Source organism: Drosophila teissieri, chromosome 2R (genome assembly GCF_016746235.2).
Source record: "Drosophila teissieri strain GT53w chromosome 2R, Prin_Dtei_1.1, whole genome shotgun sequence".
In the NCBI taxonomy this organism is placed as follows: domain Eukaryota; kingdom Metazoa; phylum Arthropoda; class Insecta; order Diptera; family Drosophilidae; genus Drosophila; species Drosophila teissieri.
In genome coordinates, this window is record NC_053030.1 from 11787881 (window position 1) to 11813543 (window position 25663).

The window sequence follows — 25663 nt, forward strand, 5'->3', positions numbered from 1 at the left end:
CTCGAGCGCACCCACCCACACCACGCACGCTATATATATATATACATATACACACACACAGCAGTGGGTGAGCCGCCCCCACTTTGCCCTTGGCCCCACGGACCCAAGAAGCGTTCGATTTTTCACAACAGCCAGTGAAAACGCCAAGCGGAGAGCCCCGCAGCAAGCCCCGTGTAAACCGTTCTGAGCCGTGCAACCCGAGCAGCAGATACCCATCATATCACCATGGACATGCTCAACCAGATACTCAGCATCAATAACGGTGGCGCCTACGGGGGCGGCAAGGCTGGCGGCGCCTTCGACCCCCTCACGTTCGCCATGAAGCCCCAAGTGGTCATCAGGGCCCTCTGCTGGGTGAGTTGGGGCTCGCACAAGCTGCGTCCGGGGAATCGCTGGGATTTGTGGACGCACACGCCACTCACATGACCCGATTGTCACACTGTTTACACCCCGCATAATTCATGAACTAGTGCGAGAGTTGAGTCCTTCTTGGTCCAAGAATGTTGCCACAGGGGCGCACAAAAATCCGATTTGCTTGCCCCCGCTGCAGAGGGGGGCGCTGGGAATAGAGATATATGCCACTAAATAGTGGGAGTGCTTTAGAGTTCAGCTGCAGAGGGCCTATAAAAAGTCTCACGTCCATGAAAGCTTTATAATTAAAGGTGGTAAGGTGCCCGGGCAATTGGCCACTAGGCTTAGGACTCTATTTTACCATCGACTTGATGTGCGTCAGCGGGGCAGTGGGAAAACGGTATAACCGAGGGGGCGGTAGCTCGCCGCCTGTTTGCTTTCCATTTGTGTATACGTAATATTTGCCCACTCTTGTGACCAAGGACTCTGCGTTTGCAGAACCATTCCCGCTCTTTTCTTCCTGGCCAAACAAACCAAACTTGGCCTTCAGTCCGCAAATTGGGTCACAAACATAAGTACGTGTCTGCCGCGTTGTCTGTGTACTTGAACTTCTGGTTTGTTGCACCTGCTCAAGATAATCAATATTGGAGTGCGAGTTCCATATCAGAGTAATAAAATGATGATTCGAAAGCCAGAATCTGAAAATTAGTTTCCTAAAATAAGTAAAAGTTTAATCAACAGTTCATAGTTTTACACAAAATTTCTGGTACTTTCATCCATAACCCAGTAGAGTGATTTAAAAGACACTTAAACTATACATTAAAATTTTTAAAACCAGACCGCTATATAGTTGATTTAATGGCGCTCTGAGGCGTTTTCAGCTCTTCAACATTTCCGTGTGCATATAAAAGGACCATTAAAAGTTAATGGGCGCCCTCATTAATTGGGAATTCTCTTGATTTTCCAGCTCTTCTCGGTGGTGGTCTTCGGCTGCATATCCTCGGAGGGCTGGACGGAGAAGGATGGCAAGGAGTACTGCCTGTATAATGGCGACGGCATGGCCTGCAAGTATGGCAACATGGTGGGCGTCTTCGGGTTCCTGGCCTCCATGGGTTTCATGGGTGGCGAGTTCCTGTTCGAACGGATGTCGTCGGTGAAGAGCAGAAAGCGTTACGTCATGGCCGACATGGGTTTCTCGGGTAAGTTCTGACCAAGTATATCCCGCCTGACAACACATGACTAATGGCAATCCTTCGTCGCAGCCTTCTGGACCTTCATGTACTTCGTGGCCTTCTTGTACTTGTGGTCCCAATGGAGCTCCTCACCCCCACCGCCGCTGGGAATCGGAGCTGGCAGCATGAAGACCGCCATTTGGTTCTGCCTCTTCTCGATTGTCAGCTGGGTTAGTAGATTTCCGTCCTTTTAGTGCCCAGTTTACTGATTTTTGCCTTCTTTCTGCAGGCCTTGTGCGCCCTGATGGCCTACAAGCGTTTCCTGATCGGCGCCGGCGATGAGTTCACCTCTGCCTTCGAAACGGACCCGGCCAATGTGGTCCACCAGCAGGCCTACGGATACTCCATGGACAACGACAACGACCAGTACAGCGCCTCTCCATTTGGCCAGCCCCAGCAGGGTGAGTTCATTTCTGTATCATATTAGCTATGAGTGCCAAGTTTTTAGTTATTCACTGATCCTAACTTCTTCTAAAGAGCATTTGAGATTTCCCCCTCTTAGGCACCTGAGTAATTTGAGTTTTTTCCCGCAGGAGGCATGGAGCAGCAACAATCCGGATTGGAGTACCAGCAGCCCACCTACTAAGGAATTAACACACCTGCTCCTCCGTTGTCCGCACACACACTCACCTCGATTTTGTAGTGCAACTGGCAAGGAATTACACGACTAAACAGCTACAACACACAAGTTGGCTTTACCATATACACCGATGTCGAACATATAACAAGAGTAACCGAAACAATAACAATAACAATTGATGCAACAAGCAGGCAGCAGCAGAAACCAATCCACGCACCGGCTTTAGCTATTGGGAGATATTATGCGATGGGAGATATTATATGGGATATATCCGATGTGGGATGGATCGGATGAGTAGTTCGAGTAACTCGTAAGCTAGCCCTTTAAGTTGAGTGTGCAGTTTTTTGTAGTGGAAATTTGTTGCAATATATTATACAGATATACAGATATACAACTAGTTATATATCCCATATGTATACATGCAACCCGCGCTTTCAACGTTGTTAGTTATTTAGTGTTTACGTGTACGTACATACCATATGCTATGGTATGGTGTGGTATATATGATTTGATTTGTGCCAGACCCTGGTCCCCCGATAATCAGCTTGTTAGCAATGGCAATAGCTCGAGACAGAGGGAAACACGACGTTTTTTAGATAAATTTACACACGTGCAGTGCAAATACGAGTAGTTAAAGGACATACGAACCACTGCTCAAGCCACATATCCAATTTACCATCTGAGATTTACCCAACTAATAGACCTGTGGCCAGGGTCGATGCTTGGTTAGATGAGCAGCAGAGTACAGAGTGCAACCACTACAATAAACGCCAAACAATATGTAAATTCTAAACCGTAAGAGATCAATAACCGTAGAATTGTTGTGAGGGATTCAGTACTCGGGAGATTACTGCAGGAATAACATACTATATTTCTAGTTATGGTTCGCAAAACACGCCGAATTGAAATGGTATAGGGCTTGTTCAAGGCTTACTGTTGCCACCCCCTTCCTACCAAAAGATTTGTATAGTAACTATAAATGCCCCAGCAAATACCCATTATGCATTGCAAAGAAGCGGTTCGCCCACAGAAAATAGTGGGTGTGTTGACCACTTCGATATACGAGTACTCAGATCGATATCAATGAATGTAAACATATTGATTACATAATACATAAATGTTCACTTAGTGCAGCAAGTTGCGATAACCTACAAATGTATTTGTTAAATTAAATACTATATACATATATTATATATTATATATATTTACGGATTGTATGTGTAATACGAAGCGCCCTGTTAAATGCAACAAGGAGATAGGGATCTCAGCAAATATACAAGTATAAATTAATCATGTAGAGTTCGTGTGCGTTATAAAAAACTAAAAAACTAAAGAAGTAACAAAGGTAGAGAAAGAAACATAAAACAAAATTTACTCATTTAAAACTTAATGATCGATTTAAATAGCGAACCCAAAACGGCCCAAAATCGGCTTGAACATTTGCGAAACACTATTGTCATAGATAAACTCCTCAAGCAAGATTCTCAACTGGACAGCCCCTCAAGAAATAATAAATACATATTTTTAAAAATCAACCCAAAAACGGTCAAGTATTCTCTATGCGTTAATTGCAATATTTTTGCGTGTATTTGAAAGGTGAGTAATAGACTGTAGTGTCTGTGTTGGTAACTTTCATCTGAATATTATATAATTATTGGGATTATATATTTCTAAATGGAATGTTCGTTGTTCAATATCTTACCATTTACTTTTTAAAGAACCTCTTTTTTAGACCTTGAGGGACCTTGCTCATTTCTGTAGTCGTTTTTTTCTCTTTAAAAATCTGGAGCTATATGAGGTCGTTGTTTGTTTTTCCACTCCTCTACGGTAAGATCACTCCACTGATTTATGCCCTTCTTGAAAGATTCGACTCCCAAGTCAAACTGTAAATTGTGTTTCTGAATCGCTTTCCAGTTGTTGCAAAATATAATTCGGCGTTTTTCGATTTCAGTATCATCTTGATATCTCGGCTTAAAGTCATTCTGCAATTGAAAAAGGCACCTTTAATCCCAATTCTTTAAGTTTCCAACCATATCTTACCATAAACTTCTCCCAAGCTGCCTGGCATTTGATATCATCTTGATCCATCTTGGACGTAGATGTGGTGGCCTCTTCCTTAGAAATCCCAGGAGCGGAAGTAGGTCGATTCTCAAGGTCAATTTCAGTCAACTTTTTTATATCCTTCTTGAGGGGCTCGGCCCACTTTTCATTCTGCACATTTGCTCCAAAGTCAATCTGTTATTCGTACATGCATAATTATTTGAAGTTGGTTTGAATAACTCAGCTGATCTTACCAAGATTTTTTCCCATGCAGCCTGGCCAGCCAGTTTGTCCCTCTCCTCCTCGAATGATTCTCCGGTGATTTCTGGCTTGAGTCTGGGAGTTTGTTTCTCTTTCCACTCTTTAAAGTCGAGATCGCTGAACTGGTTGATACCCTTCCTAAAGCTGACAGCCCCCGAATCGTATTTTAAATTGTGATCGCGAACTTTTTGCCAATTCCCGCAGAATACCTTGCGTCGCATTTGCCGTTCGGAGTCATTATCGTAGTGCGCATCATAATCGATCTTAGAGCATGCAAATAACTTCCTTGAACGATTCATTCCTGGAATCATACGATCAAAGAGCTTACCAAGAACTTTTGCCAAGCAAACTGGCATTCCTCCTCGAACGCAGATAAGCCAGAGGTGGGTTCACTTGTGGATGTCGATGAGTCAGTGGGGCTCTTCCCAGTATTCACCTCATTATCTGAATTGAGTTTTGGCATTGCAGGTGATGTGCTCGCTGGTGCGCCCACAGCCACGCCCAGCAAGTGCAGGATCAGTGGGACGACAGCTAGCATGAGAGCTGAGCTCATCTTGAAATCTCTTCTCGTACTGCGCTCCGAGCTGCGAGAATCGCAAATTATATGGAGAATACATACATATGTATATCAGTGCAAGTACTCAAAACTCAGCTGCATTCGGAGAGAAACATACATAAAAGCCTCCAACGAGTACCGATCATTTTGCTGCCTCTCTTTTCTCTTAAAATTGGATCTTTCTAAAGAGTAACTGCATTTACGTGACCTTGTCCGTATGACTTCGCTTATGATTTTTCGCATCAGTATTAAATTAAATTAATTGGAAATGTAAGGCCTGTTTTTGTTTTTATGCCCATTACTCGACGGGCATACTATATGCGTTGGAAAAAATGTAACGGCTATATCTAATTGTTCCGACCCTATGAAGTATAAAGTATTTTGATTTAAAACGTTGCCAATAATATTTCACAGGGTAATGGCGTACATTTTTGATACGCTGGGTATACAATAGTCGTGGCACCCGCCTATAGCGCTTTCTCTTGTTTTTTGTAGATCTATCTTTAATTACAAAAGCCTGTACGGTTATGTGTGTATTGTGCAAGTGCACAGTGGACTGTGCCAAATTGAAATTTATTAGTTTCACGAGCAATTTCCCACGCAGAGTAGTTCTTCATGAAGAACATCTTTCTCAAAACAAAAATTGGACCGAAAATAATTATTAGATCTATTTTCCCTTAGTTATCCAAGAACTCAACGCAAACCCATAAGGCACTTGTTTCATTTATTAACCGCGTGACTCACGGAATCGATGTGGTGACCACAAAGCTTACAAAACTACAGTAACAAAGTTATAAATTCGTGGTTTGTAATTGACTATACTATCTATCTAACTGCACATGGGCGCAGTGGCGAGCCTACAGGATGGGGTAGCTGCACTCGCTGGCGATGCCGCAGAAGCCACCTGCATTGCGGGGCAGGCGCATAAAGCCGCCCTCGCCCCAATTCTGGGAGTACGAGTTCTTGATGATCCAGTAGTCGCGTCCGTTCTCCGATCCATAGCCCACCACGGTGACCGAGTGGTTCAACTCGCCCTGGTTGCACTCCTCGTCCTCGTAGATTCCACCGCTGTACTGCTCGAACGAGATGGTGTCCGCGTTCATGGAGCAGGCCAGTGGACCCAGCGTGGCGATCACCTCCTTCATCTTCTCCTCATCACCCGGCGTAATGGTGGCATAGTCGCGAATCTTCACCAGACTCTCACGCGGTGGGCGGCCGGCGGTTTCGTTCTGTCGGCACTGCATCTCCGCCTGCGTGTACGGATATTTGTTGGCCAGCGTTACGCCGTGATCGCGAATATACTCGAAACCGTACTCCTGGAAGCCACCGTCGCATCCCATGTTGCCGTAGTCATCGGCACAGTCCACCAGATTCTGCTGCGACAGCGAGGCCAGCACTCCAGTGCGCCGGAAGAGGTGACCCTCGAGGGCTCCCGTGGTGGCGAACGACCAGCAGGCACCGCATCCCACACCCTGGTATCCGGGCGGCGTCACTCCTCCCTTCTCGCGCCAATCGAACATCTCCGGCAGATTGGCACTACCCGGCTTCCTCGCCGGAGTCACAAAGTTGACATGGCCATTCGTGTATCTCCTGCAAGGTGAGAGTTGATATGTATGTTCATATTAGTAATCGTTCTTCTAAAGACTAAATGAAATTAGTAAAATCGGAACTGGACTAACTACCATAAGGAATTCTGTCTAGATTATGCAGTGGCAAATTCTATTCATAATGTTCTCAGTTTGAAAAGTAATAAATAGATATATGATAAACAATCGAAACTTTTGTTATGGTGCCGCATCGTAAAGTGAGTAATAAATTAGCTCAATATGGAAGGGTTTTGTTTGTTTCCACCCATTCGGATCATAGTTTTTGGAAACCACAAGTCTATGGTCGGAATTTGTTAATAAATTCAATAATGCTTAATTGGCATAACAGGCAAAACGATCGGCACCTACGTAATGTTACAAATCATGTGACGACAGTCCCTAAACCAGTTTGAAAGCTATAAGCTGGGTGATAATTCGCTGATGATCAAATGTGACTTCCCCTGAACTCTAGATCTGCTAGATCGGAAGGTGCTACTTACTCGCCGAATTCGGAGACCTTAGAGCCCAGCAAGGTGGCTATCTCCTTCCTGGTCATGTCGGCCAGCGTGTTCACGCCCAGCCGGAATCCGGCCACTCCATTGTCGGCGTTCTTGTTGCTCAGCGTGATGAGCGACATCTTGGCGGCGAAGATACTCTCGCGATAGAGCCGCTCCTCATCCGAGTACACCTTGCCCGTCTGCCGGAGGAAGTCGTCGAAGTTTTGCACATCGCAGAGCTTGGGGAACGACTGCAGTTGCTGCAATGACACAGCACCCAGCAGGGCCAGTCCCAGCGCCATCTGCAGCCACATCGGTGAGCACATCCGCATCTGGAACGGTGGACAGCAGAGAGAGTGGAAAGCGTTAGGTAAGCACTTGGCCAACACACATAGTTACACCATGCCCATCCCGCGACCCCTTTCCTTGCCACATCTGTCAACGTTAATCGCCGGCCCACTTGGCCCGTCCATTCACCTCAAATCGACACAAACTGCCCTGCAACTCATGGGAGGCATCTATTAATATAGTATATATAAATATTCAAAATTTTAAACCATTCGGAAACAGGCCACATGCGTGGAACACATAAATCCATTCGTTGACTCGATTTTAAAATATGCATCCAGTTTATGGTTTTTGGTAAATATTCAGTGGAGTGTCCTCATGCAGCATTAATTTGTATTCATGAATGCTGTGCTTAGATATTATGTTTGCATTTATCTCATCTCCTTTTAAAGTTACCTAACTAAATGCAATTTTTGGGGAAAACCAACATAAAACTAACAAGCCAATTAATTTTTTGTTTAACCAGCATCTTTCCGAAACAACCAAATCATTTAATGATCACTCATGCACAAATCAACATGGTTTCTGTGCTAATCAACAACATAATGAACTATTAAACAAATAAACAAAAATTTTATTATTGTCTATTTTTTTCATCTCGCTTCTGTCAGCCATCGCGTTAATGGGTAATTAATTATCCTCTGTATTTAGTCGTGTCTTAATTTCTCAAACTCAATCGATCTAGCCAAGTTTAATTGACTTTTGAAACCAGCAGAGCATTTGATGTTCGTTTTTCCGGTCTGGATGTGCGAATTCGATCACCGATGACACGTGAATAATTGCTGGTTGAATAAGCTCATTTGCATATGCTTAGCATAATTACATTAGTGCAAGCATTCGATTCGGCTGAATTTCGACATATGAATGATTTCGCGGCCTCGTCTCTCCTTTTATTTCCTCAGCCCAAACTGGCTTCACCGAGGGCCCAAATAAATCAAAATCAAATCTAGATTTAGATGGGGAACCGCAGGCTAAAATTTCACTTTCGATGCCATAAATACTGATCACATGCTGTGCCTGGTGAAAGGCGATGGATTCCCCTTTCTGTACGCAGATTCCAACTCGAATGTACGTTTTAATTGCAATTGCAGTTCTCTTGTCTTCAGCGATGCTTTATGAATCGAAAACACACACGCACTACACAATATGTTGAAAATCACCTCGACTTAATCACCTTTTATGGGTTTCTGGGAGAAATGTTCGAACACCTTCCGCGTTCACAGATCTATTCGAAGATGGTGACTCGAAGACCCGAAGACCGGCGAGATTATAAGCGGCGCTCGACCCGCACATCTCGGTTTTATAGGGCCTGGAGTTGGATGGTGGGACACCTGGCCAAAACTGGATGGGCCACCAATTTGAATCTTTTTGAAAACCGAATCGCATATTCATCTTCATTTCGACCGGCCATCTGGTTTATGGGTCTATAGGTGTCTCCATTTTATGCCTGCATAGTAATTGCCTATTGCCCAATTGCATATTAAGTCATTTGTAACGAAAGAGAAAATAGCCAAACATGTTTTTAAACAGTTCATAATTAATGGGATGGATTCCACAGGTTTCACGCATCGAACGATTAGTTGCAGAAGTTACTAATTTGAATGCAGTAAGAAAGATTTTAAAGCGTGTTTCGTTACTGCATTTATGTTGGCATCGCTAACTACTTTGTATTAGTATATCTTTTGTTTTACTGACAAGCTTCAAACCAAGCTCGAGTATGAATATAAGTTTAAGTATGAGTGAAACCATCAATGACTTCAAATAACTATAAATTGAAATAAAACCATTAAGATTAGTATTGAATTGGTGGCCAATAAAAGCTACCAATTTATTTACCTTTCAATTAACAGATTTGTGGTCGAATTTGTTGGGGAGTTTGCTAAAAAGTTCATTGACTGCCCATATCCCATATGGATTCACCTATTTGCAGAGATTCAAGATGATGCCGCATTACTACTTCGAATGTAAATATGCCAGACTGACGCGATGGAAATTGCCAAACAACTCATTTAGCACTTGGTTTACAGCAATTTGGCCAACTCTTCAAACGGGCCTATCTATCTATCTTTCTATCTACGTATCTATGTATCTATCAACGGTGTTGCAACGTTTATGGACGCCACAAAGTATGACTGTGATTAGTCATGGCTGCGCAGAAGACAAAACCTCATAACTAGACGATAAGTTGGCATTAGACAGGCGTTTACGATACTCCATGGGCATGGGCTTGGACCTTTCTGAACTGGGCCAGTGGGGATTTCGAATTAACAGAGATACGAGAACCCACCGAATCGCAGCGATACGAAATGGGGCATTTGACAAGTTTATTGGGCAAACACAGCGCACCCCGACTTTTCCATCTAACAGGGGCTTATCGAGAAGACCCACCCGGAATATGGATAGATACTACGAGTAATACCACCACGTTCGAGTGCTGTAGGCGAAGTGCGAATTCAAGGCCTCGTAGAAATCTATTTGCACTTTTCTTGCGAAAGTAAGTCGCTATGGTAAACTTCTATTTGCGTTTGCAATCAGAAGGAGAGTTGCCGTTGCCTATAAAAGATCGTTCCAACGTTCTTGCGGCATTAGTTGGTGCGGATTTCGGTTTTCGTCATGTTCATCTTTAAGTTGCTACTTTGCTGCCTTCTACTAACCACCCAGAGTGGATGGGCCTTTAATCATGGCCAGGATCTAGTGGACTTTCAAACTTACGAGGTATGTAGACTACGGCGTAAACGGATGGGATTTAAATATAATTTTGAAGCCAATATGGTACTTTGGCAACTGGTTCATTGTACTTGGTGTTTCACATCTTTAAACTCATTGCACTGAAAAGGATTGCATATTACTACCATTTTAGGTAATGATATACTAGTCATGAAATTCCACTCTTTCTGTTTACAGGATGACTTCAACAAGACCTATGCCTCGACCTCGGCGCGTAACTTCGCCAACTACTACTTCATCTACAACCGCAACCAGGTGGCCCAGCACAATGCCCAGGCGGATAGGAATCGCACCAGCTTCCGCGAGGCGGTCAATCAGTTCTCGGACATCCGGCTGATCCAGTTCGCAGCCCTGCTGCCCAAGGCCGTGAGCTCGGTGACCTCGGAGGCCAGTGATCCTCCCACCAGTCAGGCGGCAGCCGCCACCTTCGACATCATCACGGACTTCGGACTCACCGTAGATGTGGAGGATCAGGGCGTGAACTGCAGCAGCAGTTGGGCCTACGCCACCGCCAAGGCCGTGGAGATCATGAATGCCGTGCAGACGGCCAATCCGCTGCCCTCGTCGCTGTCCGCCCAGCAGCTGCTGGACTGTGCGGGCATGGGCACCGGATGCACCACCCAGACGCCCCTGGCTGCCCTCAACTACCTCACCCAGCTGACGGATGCGTATCTGTATCCGGAGGTGGACTATCCGAATAACAATACCCTGAAAACGCCGGGAATGTGCCAGCCTCCATCCTCCGTGTCGGTGGGCGTGAAGTTGGCCAGCTATTCCACGGTGGCCGACAACGATGATGCCGCCGTAATGCGCTACGTGTCGAATGGATTCCCCGTCATTGTGGAGTACAATCCGGCGACCTTTGGATTCATGCAGTACTCCAGTGGCGTCTATGTGCAGGAGACGCGTGCCCTCACCAACCCGAAGAGCTCGCAGTTCCTGGTGGTCGTGGGCTACGACCACGACGCGGACTCCAACCTGGACTACTGGCGCTGCCTGAACTCCTTCGGGGAGACGTGGGGCGAGCAGGGCTACATCCGGATCGTGCGCAGGACCAACCAGCCCATTGCCAGGAATGCCGTCTTTCCCAGTGCGCTTGCCTAAAAGGGATTCATTTCCAACCGTATTTTCAGTTAATAAACTTAAGTTTTATGTACAAACTGTGATGTATTGTTTTCCTTTCTGTCTCCGTTGGTGCTGTAACCTAAAGCTAGTAAGTAATATGATAGTTCAAAGTTACAAAGGACGTGAAAGAACCATCTTTCTATCTACTACCTGCCTAAAGGAATTTGAATCCAAAAAGATACGGATTTGGATGTATCTCAAATAGAGCTATTATGATTTATAGAGATTTTGACTATATATGTGTATATAGAGTAATATAGAACAAAATACCCCGTGACATACGAAAAAGTTTCGCTTGGTTTTTGTTGTGAAAGCTTACAGCTTTTTGTCTCCATTTATTGAATTTACCATTTTATTTAGTTTATTTATTGATTTTTCATCTACAAGCGGAGCTTTACAGACTTAAATGCTAAAAATTAACAAGTTCACTTTATTTTCTTTTCTTTTTCTTGTTTTTTCGCATCTTTTATCTGCTTATGGATGTTATACTATTATCTTTGCAGTGTTCTTTCTGTTATGTTTCTCTTGCATAATAAATAAGTTTCCCATTTTGTTGCTATCCGTGTTGCTGTGATATAAAAACGAAAAGAAATTATATAGATATATATAATATTTAGGTATTATATTTATGGTTATAGAATATTCGACTCAGCCAGCGCAGACAAAAGCTTTTTTTTTGGTGTGTGTTCTTTCTGTAGATTTCTTACGTTAGTTCATAAATCTTTTAAGTTTCAGTAACTTGTTTGGAAACGTTTTATTATAAATACTTCTCATTATCATATTTCAATTGCATTAAATAATTTGAAATATATGTATGTATGTACGTTGTGTTTGCATTTTGTTTTAGTTTAGTTTTTAGTTTTTAGTTTTCAGTTTTAAGTATTCAGTTTTTACTTTTGGTTTAGAATGTCTTCCCGTCTTCTTGTGAAGCAAAGCTCAATGATATGATTCACGCTGAAAGGTGATTTAACGACTCTTTATTATTTCGATAATTTTGCAGTTTATAAAGTTTGCGTGATCTTGTGTTTCATTTTGTTTTCGTGTTTTTCTTTTTTTGTTGGTTTTTTGTTTTGGATGTGCTTGAGTTGCAATAGATTTGGGTACTTCCTTGGAAAATCGTTTCAGATGAAGAACAAAATCGAAAATATCCATCATAATACATTTGTAGGTTTAGTTGTGGAACCTTAAGTACTGCGACTAGTTAATGGGGTATTGATTTCAAATTTCCTCCTTTTTCGCCTTTTAATTATTCTCTTGTTTTTCCACTATTACGATACAACGGCTAGTGTTTGTTATCATTTTTTAAATTAAAATTAGTTAGGTTTATCTACATATGCTCTCGCTTCTCTCTGTATTTATCTTATTATCTTTCCATATAATTCTTAATAATATTTAACTAAATAAATATAATGTTATATAATTTATGCAATTTCTCATGTATATATATATGTATATATATATCTTTGTTTTTGTTTTTGGTTTTCTACACAAAATGATGTGTTTGTAACTGGTTTTATATGTTGGCTAGTGTTTCTGTTTATTAATATCTTGCAATGTTTTGTGTTGACTGTACCTCGGTTTGTGTTAGAATTGTATTGGGGACACAAATCAAAATGTTTATGCACTTTCCGTCTAAAGTATTAGGAAGATTTATGTATATCAGCCATGCTAGCAGCTCCACTTCCGCCGGAATTTCGTGGAAATCCATGGAAAATGTTTCTTAGGGATCATGGCTGTATAGTATGGTTTAGTTTTCATGAAGCTTATAATGGACAAACTTTATTATTACCTTCTCGTATTTAGTATTTGATGGATTGGATTCTCCTTTGGTTTTATTTATTTACTCTGTATAAATTTTAATAATTTCAATGCTATTCTCATCATTTTCTCGTTACGAAAATTGATTTTCTGCTTTTAAATGAGCTATGAATACAAATTATTGCAACTTCTTTGCCGTAAAGATAGGTGTTCATCCTTAGAACTTGCACTAATCGGTTTCATATAGGGTTTGCCTTTGAGGATGCCCTTCCCCATTTATTTTCTTGAACTACACAAAACTGATCAATTGCTAAGTGTTGAGACTAGTTCTCTGAACAAAAGCTTAAAAAAACCAAATGAAAGTATGGATTTCCGTTCCTTTTCGGTTGATAAAATCCCAATATATAGCTGACACAAAATAATCAATAATGAAATAATCCTCTTTACTGCAAAGAATTTCTCGCAAAGATAGATGTTCATCTTTAAAATTTGCACTTACAGGTTTCTTGAAGGGCAAGCCTTTAAAGATTCACCCAGTTGTAAACTGAAAATGTAAATATTGGTAAAAACAAAGGAGAACGGAGTTTTCATAAGTAAATCCCCAAATATTGAGTAAGAAAACCATTTATCGCTCGATCTCATGCAAAAAGGTATTCCTACGTCGCTGATTTTGAGTTATTTCGGGTTACGACTTATGTAGTAGATCAAGGATCTGCACTTCTTACTAAGGACTTTTTTTTGGGTCGACGGTTGAATTTTTTAGGCGGAGACATTTACTGGCAGTTTTTCTGTATTTTAAAATTAATTTCGAACAAAGGCTTAACAAGGTTCTTTTATTACTGCCCCCAAAAGTGTGTGTTACCATATTCGATTTAATCCTGTTGCTTTATTTAATGGATGCAAACAAATAAGGTAGGTTAATTTCCGTATTATTCTTATTAGTTTTACGCTTACGAACTCATTAAATGATATATATTAAAGTAAATTATGCAACTAAATGAGCATCAACTGCAGAACTGAATCGAAAAACCACTGAAAACAAACTCGAAAACGATAAGTACAGGTGAACGCAGTGAAATGCTAGTTCGAGCCCAATTTACGAGCTCTGGAATCGTATTGTGTGCCTCGAGTTCAGCAGAAGCGCCAATCCGGCGGCCAGGATGAGGGGCAGCATCATCCACTGGCCAGCGTTCGAGTTGGCTCCGTTGCACAGATCCTTGGTGCAGGAGCAGTAGATGGCGGCCACGTCGTGGGTTCCCGAGCGTCTCACGCACTTGTTGTCGGTGTGTTCGTCTGGGATGTATCCGCATCCTCGCACGATCCGGGTCTTCCCGTAAACTATGGAGCAAGTGGGCATTAGTCATTGACTTTCGGAGTCATCATTCGGTGGAACCTACTCTTTTGCACGGTTTTGCGGCACAGGGTGGGCTTGTACTTGTCCTTCAGGTGCTCCAGCGGCTCCTGTTTGCTGCAGTTCACCTCGCCAATGGAGTACGGCTCGAAGGGATCGCCGCAGCGGGGATCGAACTCGCTGTTGCAGTCGTAGCACATCAGGGCAGTGGTCACTACAAATAGAAATAATTAGTTATTTATTAGTAATATTACAGATGGTACTACCAATATGATGTTTTAACTTCAATATAATATACTGCATAACCTTTAAGATTTATGAAAGATTTAGATGAAGTCATCCCCTACAGATTGACTATCTTTTGTCATTTTGTATCTATATACTCGTAATCCTATAAAAGTATTTGTAAGTTGACATAATCCATTTTGTTTCAAGTTGACGATTAAAAGCTTGAATTTACATATGTATTTAGCTATAAGCGTCTTAAATTGGATTAAACCCGATTAAATTTAGCCTTTTAGAGATTAGCCTTGATCGGCAGATTGTCAATTTTAATACGATTTAATACATATTCATTCGAACATTTATAAATACTTTAAAAAAGAAACAAAACGATAATAGAATTTAAAATCTAGAGCCAAAATGTGATGGGGATCTGTCTTATGATTATTATTATTATTCTATAAATAGAAATATCCAAATTTGCAATTATGGCACACCGTGTGGTGCATTTGTATAAAGCTAAATGTCAGGGCTTCGAACTGCGTCAGTGTGTGTGCGTGTGTGTGGGGCTGCACATACGCATGTGTGTGTGTGTGGTGGGGGGGGCTCTGTATGTTTTTTTGCATTGCATAAACTTTGGGGCTTTGGCTTACCTTGTATGCAGCAGAGCACGCCTAACAACAACATCGTCTTCTCCATGAATGGCGACATTTCGTATGAATTTGAATTGATTTCAATTAGTTTTGCTTGCGTTTTCAGTTGATGTTTGCACTTTTTCTCTGCCCGGCGGCTGGAGCAACAATTTGTTTCTCTGGCGAGTTCCCGTTCGTTGGACAATTTGCGCACTGACTCGATGCTACATCAGCATATTAGACTAAACGAAAGGAATTTGGGTAAGTTAATCAGTTATTCGAGCGTATTTCCTAATAACCCGATGACGTTCGCCGATTTTCTTGTACATAAGTCGACTGCGATGAAAAGTGAAAATGAAAATCGCCGTGGCGAAAATAAAGCCCAAAGGAGGGAAGTGGCAAACCGAAAGAGGCAAAAACAGAAAGTGGGACGCAACGGAACGAAAGAGGAAGACAAATGCATTTTCGAAGGAAGCGCTGAGAGGGGGAAAAGGGATGGCAAGGCGACGGCGCATTGCAACTAGAGTGTCCCCCCTATCGCACCACCACCCCGCTCCGCTTCCTACACAACAAACACTTGTTCTCTCTCGTTCTCGCTCACCGATGACGCGCGCCCTCTAGCGACCCAATTAGTGAGCTAGTGGATGCCATGTGGAACGCATTCGAACGACGACGAACTGCTTGCTCGCTGTTGTTGTTTTCCAATTTTCACCCATGTTTTTTTGTTGTTTTTGGTTTTATTTCTTCTTGTCTTGGGATCGACTGTCCATTTAATTGGATTGCAATGATTGCTCGAATACAGCTACAGTTGCAGCTGCAGCTGCAACCCCCCACCACCCTCCTTTGCGCCCACCAGCCAATTGATTTTCCCACCCAGCACTGGCAGTTTTTCACATTTTTTCCGGATGGTGGGTAATTGCTAACGGTACTCGGTAGCTAGGTAACAACCTGCCAATACGTAGCGCCCATCCAAAAACCCCACCTTCGTATTATCTGCCCCACTCCCAGGGGCTTTTAATAGTTTAGTCCACGTTTGCGATTTGTGGCCAAGTGGATTCGATGGCTTTCCCATCCCCATCCCCATTTTCCTCCGTTTGTCGGTTCAATTCATTTTCCTGTTCCTTTTCTTTAAACGTTTGTCGAGTGAAAAGGCTTTGTGGGGCTTTGCTTACAGGATTGTCCTCAAATCTGATTAGATTGTTTTACAATGCACCATGAAAATTAATCCTTCTTAGCTTAAGAATTTCTAAGTCTTAAAAGTATTAAGTCTTAACTAACTAGTTCAAATATTTAGGGCATTAGGAAGCTATAAGTGTATAGGCTGTATCTTTTAGGGTGAAAGCCGTAATAATCCATATCATACATTACAGAAACTATATCACAATGAACAGTTTGAATGATTTGATTTGTAAATTACACAAAGAGCTCATTGAACTTCCCTATACCTTAACTATTTCCAAGTATTGATTGAATCTAAATAGACCCTTAAATGACCATAGGCCCCCTTTTAGACCATTTTTGGCCCCCTATTAGACGCCCTTTTAGGCCCCCTCCTAGACCCCCGCGGCGACTTCACTTTGAGTTTAAACAGCCAATTTCCTGGCCACTCAAGTAATTACATTGTCATCCCATTTCCGGGACTGCCTGCAGTGGCGTTGGCCATTTGAGCCCCAGTCAAGCCCCAAGCCCCAAACCACAAGCCCCATCCCCTCTGCCAAGTAACCCCCTTCCCCCTCATGGCTCGTAATCGGGAAAAGTGCAATGCACTGAAGCCATAGATTCTAGATTCTAGAGCACTGCAGTTGGCAGTTGGGAGCCCACTCCAAAAATATTGGCCGGCAGTCGCAATGAGCAGACAAACGTATGTATGTATGTGGGTACTGGGTAGGGAATATTACGCATACGCCCCGTGCTGGCCAGCAAGATGTGGGTTTCTGGCACACGAACACAGGTATCCATCCGGCGGAGGATACACAGCCGTGCAGGCAAGACGTCTGAGTGCCGAGCGAACGGGGAGCCAATCAATATGGTAGCCAAGGGGCCGTTGTCATGTCGGCCACTCAATCCCCACAGAATGGCTGCTTGTGGTTGTTGGTCAACTGGCAACTGGCAACTAACAACTGGCAGCTAACAACTGGCAAGTGACGTGACAGGAACAGGAAGAGTTCCAATCGGCAGGCCGTATTTGATGTCTTTATACATGTGTACATATGATGATGATTTGTGGTGGGTGGCTGGACTGAGTGGGCCTCGTTTCATGTTAGTCAACCATCAGCATTCAGCATTTGCTGTTCGGCTGCATTTCGCAGGACATGCAACACCCTGCCTCTTCCGCCCTCGGAAAATTCAATAACTGACCCAGTTCAGGTGCTGTTCTAGCCCACTTTTCAGCCATCCCCCTCCCCCATGCACACATCTCTCAATAGTTTTTCCTCCTATTTTCCGCTGTCCGTCCGTCTCCGTCTTTTGGCATTTCCTGTGGGAAATGTTTTGAGTTCCCATCCTGCGGCAGTGTGCGCCTTTCCTTCGGCTGGTTCTTTTTGTTGTTATGTAAGAGCCCAGACAATTGGCAGAAGCACGAATCTGGCATATCGATTTAGCCATTAAAAAAATGGAACGAACTACGAACGAGAAAAAAAACAACAACAACGCGAGCGGAACAAGTGGCATGGGAAAATTACTCAGGTGGCACAGGTAAATTCATGGGGGGTCTGCACTTTTGTTGTGTAATGCCTTGCAAAGACCTCGAGGATTAAGGGATTCAGGGTTCCAGGGATACTAGCTGGCTTTTGAACTTGGCCAGCAGCTAATTAGCCTGTTTAAGGTTATCTGGATTACATCCGCAACTATTCAGTTTCAATGGCACATTTTCTCTTCTACTTGCAACTTGTTTTGTAATCACTTATGCACTGTGTTTCTTCTGCTTCACTTTGCAGTCACTTTTCACTTTTACTTGGGCGATTATATAATGCCCCAGGACCCCACGAGTGTTTTCAATAGTTTTCCGCAAAGTTTCCCTTTCGATGCAATTTTCTTTTCATTTCTTTTCCATTCCATTCCATTTATTTACGTAAGAGTGGAGACATTCGCAATTTTGCTGGCTCTCGAACTATTTCAAGCTGATGACACCAAAGTGGAAATGAAAGGGCCCCCAAATGAAAAGCGAAAAGAAAAGCGGATGCCAGAGAAAAAGGGCTCAGAAAATGGCTGGTGCGGGGGGTGGTGAGGAATGGCTTGTGGGTGGAAACGGGTGCAAACGGGTGGATAGTTGTGGGCGAAGGGTTCGCGGGGGTGGGCGGTTTTAAGTGCGATTCCAGTGCAAATTCTCTCGCAAGGACGAAGCTCAAAGTCAAAGCGGCCGAGAGAGAAAGAGAGAGAGCCAGTCACCCTGAGAACGAGAACGAGAACGAGCGAAAGAGAGAGGGCGCGAGCGCCCTTTTGAGAAAAACCAAGCGAAAAAAGTTAAATCGATAGCAGCGAACCGCGCCACTGAAGCGGGATTATCTAACACGGCTTACAAGTCCGTTTCGCCCAGAATCCCAGAACCGCGACTTTTGCACTTTTCGCCACTCGCCACTTGGCGCTGGTCTCTAGTTTTTCCAGCTACCTTTCCGGTCTCGAAAAACACTCGAACTCGTATTCGTACTTGAAATGCTCGATTTGGTTTGCCAAGGGCCTCCTGATTTGCTGTGGACTCTGATGCGGTCACGCGACGCGGTAGATGCAACCCCAAACACGGTGAAATTCGTTCTGAGCGCTCCGCCAAATCCGCAGCTGTCCGCAGGCCGGCGAGATTTCCGCCGAACGCCGAAGCGTTTCTCTAGATTCTGGACTCTCTAGCTCTTTCCCGAGAGAGCGACTGCGCACCGAACACCCTGGCAATTCTCTCGTTTTATACAATTATTTTTTATTCCGCAATAAGTTAAAAAATAAAATGTAACCCCAATACTCTTAGCTTATATTCAAAAAATTTTTTAAAAATACCGATTGAGTTTTGGAAATTTATAGCACCTAAATACATATTACAAATAATTGTCTTTTTTTTACTTGGCTCTTTAAGTGCGTATGCGAAATACAAATATTTTAAAGATAAAGTTATTATTTCTAATCGCAACTCGTGATACCCTTAAAATTTCCATTTTAAAAGGGTATTACTGCTTTCAATATTGTTATCAGATTGTTTACAACAAACAGTAATTAATTTACAAAGTCGTTTCATGTCATAATGTGAACCAAGCTGGAACTAAAGATAACGATCCCTAACCCAAAACACGATTTTGAATAAATTGCCAATGTAAAATATTATATAACATTGACTACAGTATATAGACAACTGTAAGTGTTGTTTTATAGTTCGTTTTTATAAAAAAGCCATTACATGCATTATTTTTAAACAAACTAACAAACTATAGATGAATTACAAGACCCAACTAAGTTGGACTATATTATTAACACTTATTTTATTGACATGCCCATCTATATATATGTACAAGAGCCTTAATATAAGATATTTATATAACACAACGACTTAAAAATGAAATCCTGAACGGCGATCCCACTTTATAAAGATTTTATGACCCCAGTTGAGTTTTCAGCCCTTGATGCAGTTCGTTATTTCGGTCCAAAAGGCCTGCACCTCGGGATCCTGCATTAAAATGCGTTTCTTAGCGTTCAGGACCATGTTCAGAATGTCGGCGTTTTTGCAGCAATCCCGCCTCGCGGATTTGCCATCCGGAGCCTCCGGGGAAAAACCTTCCGTTTCCTGGTCATCTAAGGGCTCCACTTCACCTGCCGGACTGCCCAATGGTGCCACTAAAGAAAATCAATGTATTTGGGGGAATCCCTTAGCCAAATCAAGTGAAATACCTTTCTTGCACTTAGTCGCCTCTGTTTTCGGTTTTTCGGTGCGCTTTTGGTAGGGTTTTCTTGGTTTTGGAGTATCTTTTGCCTTGCTGCGTTTGGCATTCGCATCAGTGGGCAGCAATTCGGGACTCTCGATGGGATTATCCGCATCCTGCTGCAGGCGCCGCTTGACGTGCAGATTCAGGCGCTCCTTGATGTTTTGCTGCTCCAGTTTCACCTGAACATTAGAGCATTCTGCCATGTTTTTGCGTTTCGAAACTAAAAACAACTTCCAAAACAGTCCACCAGTGTGACCCCAAACAAAATCTTGAAAACAGCATCGTAAAATACAACTTTCTCACTTATGTTTGACTGTTCATAATTTTATATAACGACTTAATAGGCTTTTTTATTGTCTGCAAGGTTTTTGCGGTAGCCGTAAGAAAGAAAAGATTTGGTTCATTTAGTGAGGAAACCAATTTTATAACTAAAAATTATAAACATCTCGCGGCAGTGTGAACATAAATGGTTTGAGTCTTTGCTACCCAGTATTCGAGCCTCGCACCCCAGGGATGCATTCATGACGATGGCAAATTTGGTATTTTCCAGCGACGCCATGTTGGATTGCGAACAACAGTTAACAGCAGCAAACGAGAAATCACCTCGCAGCGTAGAAAAATTAAGAAATAACGCCGTAAAAGTGAGCCCAACCGACCAAAAACATACGAAAAGTGTGAATTAAAGGACAATCCAGCGAATAATCATTAATTGAGCGTTGAGCAGGCGCAAAAAGTACGCGAAATCGACGTTTTGCAAAACGTTCGCAATACGCGTCGCCATTGGTGTAAGCGAGAGCTTGCCTGTGTGTGCGTGCGTGCGTGTGAGTGTGTGTTTGGTGTAGGAGAGGGTGAGAGTGCCTGTTTGTGTTTGCGTGTGTGTGAGCGAGCTAGCGAGCGGCCCCTATGAAAAGCAACCACAACAACAACGCCAGCAAAGGACCCGCAACAACAACAAGCACAGCGTTTTAATATCCAAATAATGAGTGTCGCTGCAATGACTATGGACGATCAAAGACCCTTGATGAACAGTTACGAGAAAATGCCCCCGACCAAATACGAGCAAAACCTAAATATCCTTAACAGCAGCCAAAATAGTGGGGCCAGTGGCGGCCCCGCCTCCCCAACGCCCTCCGGCTTGGAGGACGCAACGTCGTCGTCGTCGCACCACCATCATCATCACCATCCGCACCATCATCACCATCAGGAGCAGCAGCAGCAGCAGCATCAGCAACAACACTTGCAGCAGCAGCAGCAACAACAGCAGCAGCAGCAACACGCAGCAGCTGTTGCAGAGGCTGTTGCAGCCGCCGAACAGCGACAGCGCTTGCTCGAAGGTATTTTGCACATTTTGGTACACTGCTATCTGATCAGAGATCTATCTGATCTATATAACACCCCCTATATACATACATACTCGTTTCGAATGCGAAAAAATGAAAAAACCACGATCCAAAGTGTTGACTCTGTGTAAATTGTATAAATAATGCAAGAAAAACAACAAGTAAACGTAGTCATTTAGTTTATTTCTACTCCCCCCACTCCATTTGGGTTTTTTTGTGTCATTTGAATTTGTTTATGAAAAACACTCGGAAAAGAACTCAACGTATATTATGTGAATCGAATCGAAGCGAACACTCTTTGCAACGAACATTCTTTCAGCGGCGTTTTGGTTAACTTTTAAGTTATTTTTTTAAACACCACCTCGAGTAAACCGTCAATGTAGTGAAAGTGCGTTTAAAGGACCATATAAAAATCTAAAATATCTAAAAATGAACTACATAAGTTGAAAGGCAACTGAAGCCTGAAGTTATCAAGTGCTTACAAAGTGTTGTGCAACAGAACTATCTAAAATATGAGTTAAATAATCGAATCATTAATACTATGAATATCGTAACCAATTATAACCAATAAGCTGCGCTAAGCTTTAATATTGAAAGTAATTGCAGTAATTAATTAAAAAGTTATAAAATGAATAACGAAGAAGATAAGGTTTTCCAAGTAATTTAAAGAGTTTATATAATCTTAAACGAAAACCGTGTTGATAATAACATCAAATCAATAGATCATATCAACTAATAAGAGCAATGAATCCCAATCGAAGATTTTCCTCGTTTTCCGTCGTATATTGCGGTGTACAGTTTTCGTTTTGCGTCCACTTTTCGTTTGCCTACGTGCCCACAGAAGAAGAAGAAGCAGAGCAGTGGAGAGGAGAAGAAGAGAGCCAACGTGTCTGCGCCCCCTGCCCCGCCCCCTAGATCCGTCTATCTCTCTCTTCACGCCCCCTCTCGCTCCTTTTTGACGCGAATAAATAATAATAATATTAAATAATCCACTAAATATGTGACAGTGCATAACCAAAGAGAAAATAAAGTTTAAATTGTTTTTCTGTTGAAATTGTGTCGAAGAAGTGAACGTCAAAACAAAAAACATTGCCTCGTGTGTTCAACAAATAAAAATGTTTAAATAAATGGCGCCAAAATACGGTGAACTTGTATGTGTAGTGTGTGTGTGTGGATATTCGCAATTGATAAGCTTGCTTAATTGATTTTTAAACGCTTAATTGGCCGCCAATCACTCAATTAACACGCAATGTGGGACACACACACATGCACACATTTGTTTGCCTTCGCCAAATAGTATATATAAATACATAAATAATTGCTCGGCTAAGTAAATACAAATACAAAGTTATATACATATGTGTTTGCACAACCAATACAACAAAAATACAGCAAAGTCAATAAACTTTTTGTATGACAAAAGAGTGTTCGAAAATGCCGCAAAAAAGAGAAGGGGAAAAGCTTTTGAAATCCATGCATACATATGTATATACATGCATAGGCATACGAAAAAGCTTTCAAAAGCCCATTGTGTGTGCGTCGAGTTTTTTGCAAGTGTTTTTCAAAAATATTTTCAGTTTTGCCACAAAAAAATATGTATACCAATCAGTCGTCGTTGTTTTCCACAGTGTATGCAAGTTCGAAAATGCCGCGAAGATTCAAATTCAATTGCCAATCAAGTTCGATGCAAATGCAAATGCATAAGCAAAAGCAAGAAATCAAAATGCAAATAATGGCAGGTGTTCAAGTTATTCAAGTGCCAATGATAATGCCAGAGATAACGAAGAAATCGAAATCAAAACCGCAAGCGAAATCGAAATCGATTCCGACATCGATATCGTGTCCAAGTTCAAGTGGTTCAAGTTGTGACCCTCGCATCGAATCAAAATCAATATCATTATCAGCCAGAGATTGACGACGGGATGCGGCCTTTTCCACCGACCATGTCACGAACTTACACGAATGATTGCAACGCATTGGTATGATTTCGTATTAAGTTCCACCTAAAAAAACAAACACTTTGCCTTGCCCATTAAGAACTTGTAAAATATATATGTATATATAGTAAGATATTGTTATATCTCGTGTGCGAACCAAAAAAAAACACAGTGGCTCTCTCAGCTTGGAACGCCCATTCTCTAGTCCCCAATAGCTAATCCTCCCTATTCTTCGATTCGCAGATGAGATCGAGAATCTCAAGCTGGAACAGGTCCGCATGGGTCAGCAATGCGCGGATGCCCAGCGACGCGAGAAGATCCTCATGCGACGACTGGCCAACAAGGAGCAGGAATTCCAGGACTATGTGGTGGGTATTCGCCTCGCTCTCCGCAAATTCCTCAAATACTAACACGGTACATCTCATCCCCTTCAGAGCCAAATTGCCGAGTACAAGGCCCAACAGGCGCCAACCGCCCTGGCCTTGCGCACTGCCCTGCTCGATCCAGCGGTAAATCTCCTGTTCGAGCGGCTCAAGAAGGAGCTGAAGGCCACCAAGGCCAAGCTGGAGGAGACCCAGAACGAACTGTCCGCCTGGAAATTCACGCCGGACTCCAATACCGGCAAGCGCCTGATGGCCAAGTGCCGACTGCTCTACCAGGAGAACGAGGAGCTGGGCAAGATGACCTCCAACGGCAGACTGGCCAAGCTGGAGACCGAACTGGCCATGCAGAAGAGCTTCAGCGAGGAGGTCAAGAAATCTCAATCGGGTACGTTAAATCGGAACTTATAGATAAATAAATGAAATATTAGCTAATATAAACTCCTTCATCCTTTAGAGTTGGACGACTTTCTGCAGGAGCTGGACGAGGATGTGGAGGGCATGCAGAGCACCATTCTGTTTCTGCAGCAAGAACTGAAGACCACACGCGATCGCATACAAACGCTTGAGAAGGAGAACGCCCAGTTGAAACAGGTTGGCACCAAGGATGAGGTTGTGGCTCCAACGGCCGCCACCAACGGTGGCACCAACAAGACGATAAACAAGCTGGAGACCATTCACGAGGACGCTTGCATGGCGAATAACCCAACGAATCCGGACTGTTACAATGGCAATACTAACAACGAACAGATCGCGGCCGTGCCACAGATACCACCAGCGGATGATTGCAGCAATATGAACGGAAATGCAGCGCGATTAGCCCGTAAGCGAAACTATCAAGAGGAGGAGACCCATCCAACGGTAGTGGTGGTGCCGACGCCCACCCCATTAGGAAATAACGTCCAGGAAGCACCGCCAATTAGGGAGGTTACCGCCCCACGAATTCTGCCGCCCAAAAAGTCCAAGCTGCGAGGCATTACTACGCGTCGTAACTCGCAGCTGGAGGAGGATCATCAGCCCATGACGACGCCCGTGGTCGTGCCGCTGATCCTGGACAACGCTGTGTTAGGAATGGCCAGCGAAGAGGCTGCTGCCGCTGCGGCGGGAAATAACAGCAATACGGAAACGGGAGTGCCAGTGGTAGTCCCAGTTGAGGGCGTCGATCCAGCTGCTCCGGCGGCACCGGGCCGCATCCTGACCCGTCGTCGGTCCGTCCGCATGCAGCAGAACGGCAGCGGAGCAGTCGACTACTCCACCTAAGCGCTGGCGAACCTTTTTCCAAAAAGGGTGCACTCCTTATGAGTTCGTCATATTGATCGTTAATTCCTGACGTTTACTTTTGTGAATTGAGATTTCAAAACAGAGAGAGACTTCATTTTATAATTATAACCTATCTTTTAGATTCTTTAATTTTTTACACATTGTCTTGTAAAATACGTTTATTATTTCGTTTCCATGCGGCGTAAGCATACATAATTCGCGAATTATTTAGAAGTCACTGCTATACATACGAAATATATTATGTAGAACTGTGTACCACTTCAGCACATATATTTACAATAATATGATCGAGCTAAATGATAATGCTAAAACTGATACACTATTTATGTTTTTTAATGCCACGACGTCTACTGAAAAGCTGAAAAGAGAGCGTGGTCAAAACAAAACTTGTCATTTAGCAAAATTAGGTTTTAATTATCAACTTAAGGCATTTTTGTAATACTATGAAAGTTGTGTAAAATAATATAAACTTGTGTTAAAATAAATTGTTAAGCATAACAAATATTTCAAAAAACCAGAGTCTCTCCTTTTATTGACCGCCCAGCAAAACAATTGCTC

The 25663-nt window shown here is 42.9% G+C and overlaps 7 protein-coding genes across 10 annotated transcripts; 3 read left to right on the forward strand and 4 right to left on the reverse strand.

Moving 5' to 3' along the window:
- Positions 1–219: 219 nt before the first annotated feature.
- On the forward strand, positions 220–3151 carry LOC122613647 (synaptogyrin). The gene is made up of 5 exons (XM_043787929.1): positions 220–354; positions 1319–1550; positions 1614–1753; positions 1813–1984; positions 2117–3151. Exons 1-5 carry the CDS (start codon positions 226–228, stop codon positions 2167–2169), a joined length of 726 nt encoding a protein of 241 aa, XP_043643864.1. The 5' UTR covers positions 220–225; the 3' UTR covers positions 2170–3151.
- A 198-nt stretch (positions 3152–3349) lies between these two features.
- LOC122613643 lies at positions 3350–5034 on the reverse strand. 2 transcript variants are annotated; one of them, XR_006325701.1, is made up of 5 exons: positions 4793–5034; positions 4458–4727; positions 4204–4398; positions 3866–4145; positions 3350–3799 (listed from the first exon to the last, which is right to left on the reverse strand). XR_006325701.1 is itself a non-coding variant. In XM_043787927.1 (4 exons), exons 1-4 carry the CDS (start codon positions 5015–5017, stop codon positions 3939–3941), a joined length of 897 nt encoding a protein of 298 aa, XP_043643862.1. In that variant the 5' UTR covers positions 5018–5034; the 3' UTR covers positions 3805–3938. The 2 variants fall into 2 exon arrangements, 1 of the variants encoding a protein (XP_043643862.1); XM_043787927.1 differs by lacking the exon at positions 3350–3799 and having other exon boundaries at positions 3805–4145.
- A 706-nt stretch (positions 5035–5740) lies between these two features.
- LOC122614257 (procathepsin L) lies at positions 5741–8181 on the reverse strand. The gene is made up of 3 exons (XM_043788792.1): positions 8152–8181; positions 7107–7435; positions 5741–6610 (listed from the first exon to the last, which is right to left on the reverse strand). Exons 2-3 carry the CDS (start codon positions 7433–7435, stop codon positions 5878–5880), a joined length of 1062 nt encoding a protein of 353 aa, XP_043644727.1. The 5' UTR covers positions 8152–8181; the 3' UTR covers positions 5741–5877.
- Positions 8182–10025: 1844 nt separating this feature from the next.
- On the forward strand, positions 10026–11294 carry LOC122614057 (zingipain-1). The gene is made up of 2 exons (XM_043788520.1): positions 10026–10166; positions 10356–11294. The coding sequence occupies exons 1-2, from the start codon at positions 10065–10067 to the stop codon at positions 11280–11282; spliced, it is 1029 nt and encodes a 342-aa protein (XP_043644455.1). The 5' UTR covers positions 10026–10064; the 3' UTR covers positions 11283–11294.
- A 359-nt stretch (positions 11295–11653) lies between these two features.
- Positions 11654–19011, reverse strand: LOC122612488. 2 transcript variants are annotated; one of them, XM_043786145.1, is made up of 4 exons: positions 18913–19011; positions 15288–15508; positions 14459–14626; positions 11654–14399 (listed from the first exon to the last, which is right to left on the reverse strand). In XM_043786145.1, exons 2-4 carry the CDS (start codon positions 15343–15345, stop codon positions 14158–14160), a joined length of 468 nt encoding a protein of 155 aa, XP_043642080.1. In that variant the 5' UTR covers positions 15346–15508; positions 18913–19011; the 3' UTR covers positions 11654–14157. The 2 variants fall into 2 exon arrangements, with proteins under 2 accessions (XP_043642080.1, XP_043642079.1); XM_043786144.1 differs by having other exon boundaries at positions 18874–19007.
- Positions 19012–19701: 690 nt separating this feature from the next.
- Positions 19702–20426, reverse strand: LOC122614232. The gene is made up of 2 exons (XM_043788761.1): positions 20133–20426; positions 19702–20078 (listed from the first exon to the last, which is right to left on the reverse strand). Exons 1-2 carry the CDS (start codon positions 20368–20370, stop codon positions 19858–19860), a joined length of 459 nt encoding a protein of 152 aa, XP_043644696.1. The 5' UTR covers positions 20371–20426; the 3' UTR covers positions 19702–19857.
- A 316-nt stretch (positions 20427–20742) lies between these two features.
- Positions 20743–25619, forward strand: LOC122612221 (pre-mRNA-splicing regulator female-lethal(2)D). 2 transcript variants are annotated; one of them, XM_043785680.1, is made up of 4 exons: positions 20743–21501; positions 23688–23812; positions 23879–24212; positions 24282–25619. In XM_043785680.1, the coding sequence occupies exons 1-4, from the start codon at positions 21147–21149 to the stop codon at positions 25082–25084; spliced, it is 1617 nt and encodes a 538-aa protein (XP_043641615.1). In that variant the 5' UTR covers positions 20743–21146; the 3' UTR covers positions 25085–25619. The 2 variants fall into 2 exon arrangements, with proteins under 2 accessions (XP_043641615.1, XP_043641616.1); XM_043785681.1 differs by lacking the exon at positions 20743–21501 and adding an exon at positions 23113–23486.
- Positions 25620–25663: the final 44 nt, after the last annotated feature.

Excerpts from the sequence above, each read along its gene's own strand:
- LOC122613647 (XM_043787929.1), top strand. The coding sequence starts at position 226 with ATGGACATGCTCAACCAGATACTCAGCATCAATAACGGTGGCGCCTAC. Across the intron at positions 1,754-1,812 it reads TCTTCTCGATTGTCAGCTGG|GCCTTGTGCGCCCTGATGGC; the intron begins GTTAGTAGATTT and ends TTCTTTCTGCAG. Across the intron at positions 1,985-2,116 it reads ATTTGGCCAGCCCCAGCAGG|GAGGCATGGAGCAGCAACAA; the intron begins GTGAGTTCATTT and ends TTTTTCCCGCAG.
- LOC122613643 (XM_043787927.1), bottom strand. The coding sequence starts at position 5,017 with ATGAGCTCAGCTCTCATGCTAGCTGTCGTCCCACTGATCCTGCACTTG. Across the intron at positions 4,399-4,457 it reads CTGCATGGGAAAAAATCTTG|ATTGACTTTGGAGCAAATGT; the intron begins GTAAGATCAGCT and ends TACGAATAACAG. Across the intron at positions 4,146-4,203 it reads CAGCTTGGGAGAAGTTTATG|AATGACTTTAAGCCGAGATA; the intron begins GTAAGATATGGT and ends TTTCAATTGCAG.
- LOC122614257 (XM_043788792.1), bottom strand. The coding sequence starts at position 7,435 with ATGCGGATGTGCTCACCGATGTGGCTGCAGATGGCGCTGGGACTGGCC. Across the intron at positions 6,611-7,106 it reads AAGGTCTCCGAATTCGGCGA|GAGATACACGAATGGCCATG; the intron begins GTAAGTAGCACC and ends CTCACCTTGCAG.
- LOC122614057 (XM_043788520.1), top strand. The coding sequence starts at position 10,065 with ATGTTCATCTTTAAGTTGCTACTTTGCTGCCTTCTACTAACCACCCAG. Across the intron at positions 10,167-10,355 it reads TGGACTTTCAAACTTACGAG|GATGACTTCAACAAGACCTA; the intron begins GTATGTAGACTA and ends TTCTGTTTACAG.
- LOC122612488 (XM_043786145.1), bottom strand. The coding sequence starts at position 15,345 with ATGTCGCCATTCATGGAGAAGACGATGTTGTTGTTAGGCGTGCTCTGC. Across the intron at positions 14,627-15,287 it reads CGTGCTCTGCTGCATACAAG|TGACCACTGCCCTGATGTGC; the intron begins GTAAGCCAAAGC and ends TTCTATTTGTAG. Across the intron at positions 14,400-14,458 it reads CCGCAAAACCGTGCAAAAGA|TTTACGGGAAGACCCGGATC; the intron begins GTAGGTTCCACC and ends CTTGCTCCATAG.
- LOC122614232 (XM_043788761.1), bottom strand. The coding sequence starts at position 20,370 with ATGGCAGAATGCTCTAATGTTCAGGTGAAACTGGAGCAGCAAAACATC. Across the intron at positions 20,079-20,132 it reads GGCGACTAAGTGCAAGAAAG|TGGCACCATTGGGCAGTCCG; the intron begins GTATTTCACTTG and ends GATTTTCTTTAG.
- LOC122612221 (XM_043785680.1), top strand. The coding sequence starts at position 21,147 with ATGAGTGTCGCTGCAATGACTATGGACGATCAAAGACCCTTGATGAAC. Across the intron at positions 21,502-23,687 it reads GCGACAGCGCTTGCTCGAAG|ATGAGATCGAGAATCTCAAG; the intron begins GTATTTTGCACA and ends TTCGATTCGCAG. Across the intron at positions 24,213-24,281 it reads GGTCAAGAAATCTCAATCGG|AGTTGGACGACTTTCTGCAG; the intron begins GTACGTTAAATC and ends TTCATCCTTTAG.